Here is a 3,037-nt window from a genome sequence, read left to right as displayed (position 1 = left end):
CCTGCTGCTTCAGGTCCTAGGAGCCAAGGCAGAGGCGTGCAGAGCTGGAGCACTGCACCCAGCCCCAGAGAGGCGTTCTCTGCCCCTTACACAGGGCCATGGCACTGGGACAGGCCAGGCTCCCTGCACAACCCACACTTACCCCCTTGATGATGTGCTGGGGCGGCATGCGCACCACGATCCGCAGCATCAGCTCGTCCTTCTGGGTGCCAGCGCTGACAGCGTCCATGGGGGACACGTCTGGGGACAAAGCAGTGAGGCTGTTCCAGCAGGGAGAGCCAGGCCAGGAGGCCTGACTGTGCCCAGCCGGAGCCAAATCCTGCTGCAGCTCATCGTGGCACCAGCAGCACAACAGATCCCCACTCACGGCTGCCTCCAGGAGAGCAGCAGCATGACCCACCACGCACATCTCCGTCCCAGCCCCACCTTGTCTGTCAGCAGCAATTCCCGCTACCTGTGTCCCCCAGGCTGGGGCTGAAGGCGTGGCCAAGGGTGAGACCCAAGGAGCGCCGTGGTGAAGAGGAGGCCGATGAGCTCGTGACATGGCTGGGAACGGAGCCTGGCACTGCCGAGGGGCCCGGAGCCACTTTGAGCCGATCGTTCTCAGCCTTCAGGAGATCAACCTCCAGCTGGGGGAGAACCAGTTACGCACCGGGTGAGGAGCTGGACACCAGCAGGGTGCAGGGCTGCAGGACAGCTGCGGGGGGCACAGGGACTGGAGCCACCCAGGTGCTCAGAGCCAGCCAGGCTCCTGGCAGTGCTCCTCACCTGCATGTTGTGCATGGTCTCCCGCAGCTGCTCCAGCTGGTGGGCCGAGTTGAGGGCCTCCAGGCGGATGTCCGTCAGCTTCATCTCCTTCTCCCACAGCTCTGACCGCAGCTCTGACACCTCCTTCTTCTCTGGCTCACCCTCACCATGGGCCTGGAAGAGCCTGGGCCAAGGAAGAAACAGTCTTGCATGAGTCCAGGGCAGGAACCTGCAGCCCCCACAACCAGCCCACCCTGGTCCCACGTACTCAGCCGTGTCGATGCCCACGGAGGAGGATGTGGAGGATTTGATGGAGGGAGAGGCAGTCTCTGTGGAACCATGCTGCAGCTTGGGGGAGGAGGGGGCTGACGAATCTGGCGTGGCGATCTCCTCAATGTCCGAGTAGGACGAGGCTGATTTGGGTCCCTTCTTGATGCTGAAGGCCTTGTTGAAGGAGCTGCGTAGCTACAGGAGACAGAAATACTCTTGTTAGGGACAGCCTGACAGTGCAGCCTTGCAAGCAGAGACCAGCCCCGGGATCACCGTCTGCCCAGGACCCACAGTCTGAGCTGGGACCAGTAACAGCACATCCATCACCAAGGCAGCGCTGTGCTCTACCACTGCCCCGGGGAAGGCACTGGCCTAACCCTGCTCTGCTGGCACAGCGGAGGAGTGGGTGTGCACAGCCCTCCATGCAACACCCCAGCCTGGAGTCCCAGCCTGGACAACACCAAACAGCCCCACAGAGTGGGACCCATGTCCTGGTCAGGCTTCCCCAGCCCTGCTCCCCACCAGCACCCTCAACAGGGTGCTCAGGCACTACATCAGCTCCCTGGTCCATCAGGAAGGGCCGACTCCATCCTCACATTCACCCCACTACAGCCATCCCAGCATGTGGCATTTAGGGGAACACCCAGCCACTGCAGAGCCAGGGTCCTGGTGCGAGGGGACAACTTCAGCCCCACACACCCCTTGCCCTGCAGGGTCCTCCTAGAAGCGTGGAGGACCAGCCGGCCAGCACGATGTCACCGGGGGTCCCAGCCAAGCATGCAGCATGCACACAGGACACGGAGCAGCGGGCAGGTGAGCAGCAGCGTGCCGAGGCCAGGGAGGGTGGATGGACACTGCCCAGGGACCAAACTGGGCCTGGGTCCTGCTCACACACCACCAGCCTGTGGGAGAGCAGCAGGATGGGCACCCCAGGCTCACACCATGTCCCCTGAAGGGTCAAGGTCTGCTCCGAGGGGAGCTGACAAGAAGAGGGGATGGAGAACGGGCAGGATCTGACCCAACTCCCACAGGCACCAGGCAGGCTGGTCTGGTGTGGCCCCAAAAGCAAAAGCACTGCATTTCGGCGTCAAAAAACAGGTGGGTGTCAGGCTCTGCTGATGGTGGGCGTCAGGCAGGGGAGCACTGGGACCCACACGGGTCCCAGAAGGGACAGAGCCACTCGGGGCTGCATCAGGCCAGCCAGGCAACACAGAAATGGGAGCACCACACCCCGGTGCCACAGGCAGGGCTGCAGGGATGACCCTGTCCCAAAAGATCTGGCTACAGGGAGTCAGGAGAGGGCTGATGTTTCCCAGGCAAGAAGGGGACTGGCCCCATCCACAGGACAGGTACCCACCCATGGGACAGGCCCCTACCCAAGCCCTTCCTCCTGCCTCCAGACTGCCCAGGGCAGTTCAGCCCCTCCGCATGGGTGAATATTCTGGTTTTAACATCAAAGGAAGCAGCTGAGGTGCGCACAGCCCGGCTGGGGCCCCGGGGTGGCCCATGCTGGGGGTTAGTGCCAGTGGCATGGATGGGATGGGAAGGGTTATGAGCACCGTCCCACAAAATGGAGCGAGGGCCCTGGTCGGGCACGGCATGGGGTGGAGGGGACGGTGTAGGACTTACCTCATACACCTGGAAAAAAAGGGTTGAGGTCAGCATAGGGGGAGAGAAACAGAACAAAGCAAGACTTAATCGCACATTCAGCTCGGAGCTGCCTGGTGCAGGAAAGGGGCTGCCTGGCCGAGGTGTCCGGCCCCCCGCACTGGCAGAGCCAGCATGGGCACAAGGGAGACGTGGGGTCAAACAAGGGAGCAGGCGTGCAGGACCAAGGCTGGAAAACTCTCAGAGAGGCTGGAGTAAGTCCTGACCCACGCATCAAGACACAAATCCACCGTGAGCTATGCACCCCTCACTAGTGCTCTCCCCAGGGGACAGAGGGGACCAACACCACAATGCCAAGGTAGACCGAGAGCAGCTGGCTCATGGGGCTGACCCCGGCCAGGCCCTGCCAGCG

The 3,037-nt window shown here is 62.6% G+C and overlaps 1 protein-coding gene across 1 annotated transcript in view; it reads right to left on the bottom strand.

The window, feature by feature from the left end:
- The window catches only part of NAV1 (neuron navigator 1), a gene marked incomplete at both ends in the record, with an annotated part of 9,717 nt that overhangs the window by 2,793 nt on the left and 3,887 nt on the right, over window positions 1–3,037 (bottom strand). The window contains 6 exons of the mRNA XM_010138140.1: window positions 2–16; window positions 143–240; window positions 455–629; window positions 769–931; window positions 1,016–1,212; window positions 2,647–2,655. Of these exons, the coding sequence (XP_010136442.1) occupies window positions 2–16; window positions 143–240; window positions 455–629; window positions 769–931; window positions 1,016–1,212; window positions 2,647–2,655 (657 nt within the window). The remainder of the gene's footprint in view (window position 1; window positions 17–142; window positions 241–454; window positions 630–768; window positions 932–1,015; window positions 1,213–2,646; window positions 2,656–3,037) is intronic.

The sequence above is a fragment of the Buceros rhinoceros genome, unplaced genomic scaffold (genome assembly GCF_000710305.1).
Source record: "Buceros rhinoceros silvestris isolate BGI_N320 unplaced genomic scaffold, ASM71030v1 scaffold22826, whole genome shotgun sequence".
NCBI classification, from domain to species: domain Eukaryota; kingdom Metazoa; phylum Chordata; class Aves; order Bucerotiformes; family Bucerotidae; genus Buceros; species Buceros rhinoceros.
Note: the sequence above shows the minus strand (reverse complement) of the source record. Positions and strands in the feature narration are given on the sequence as shown.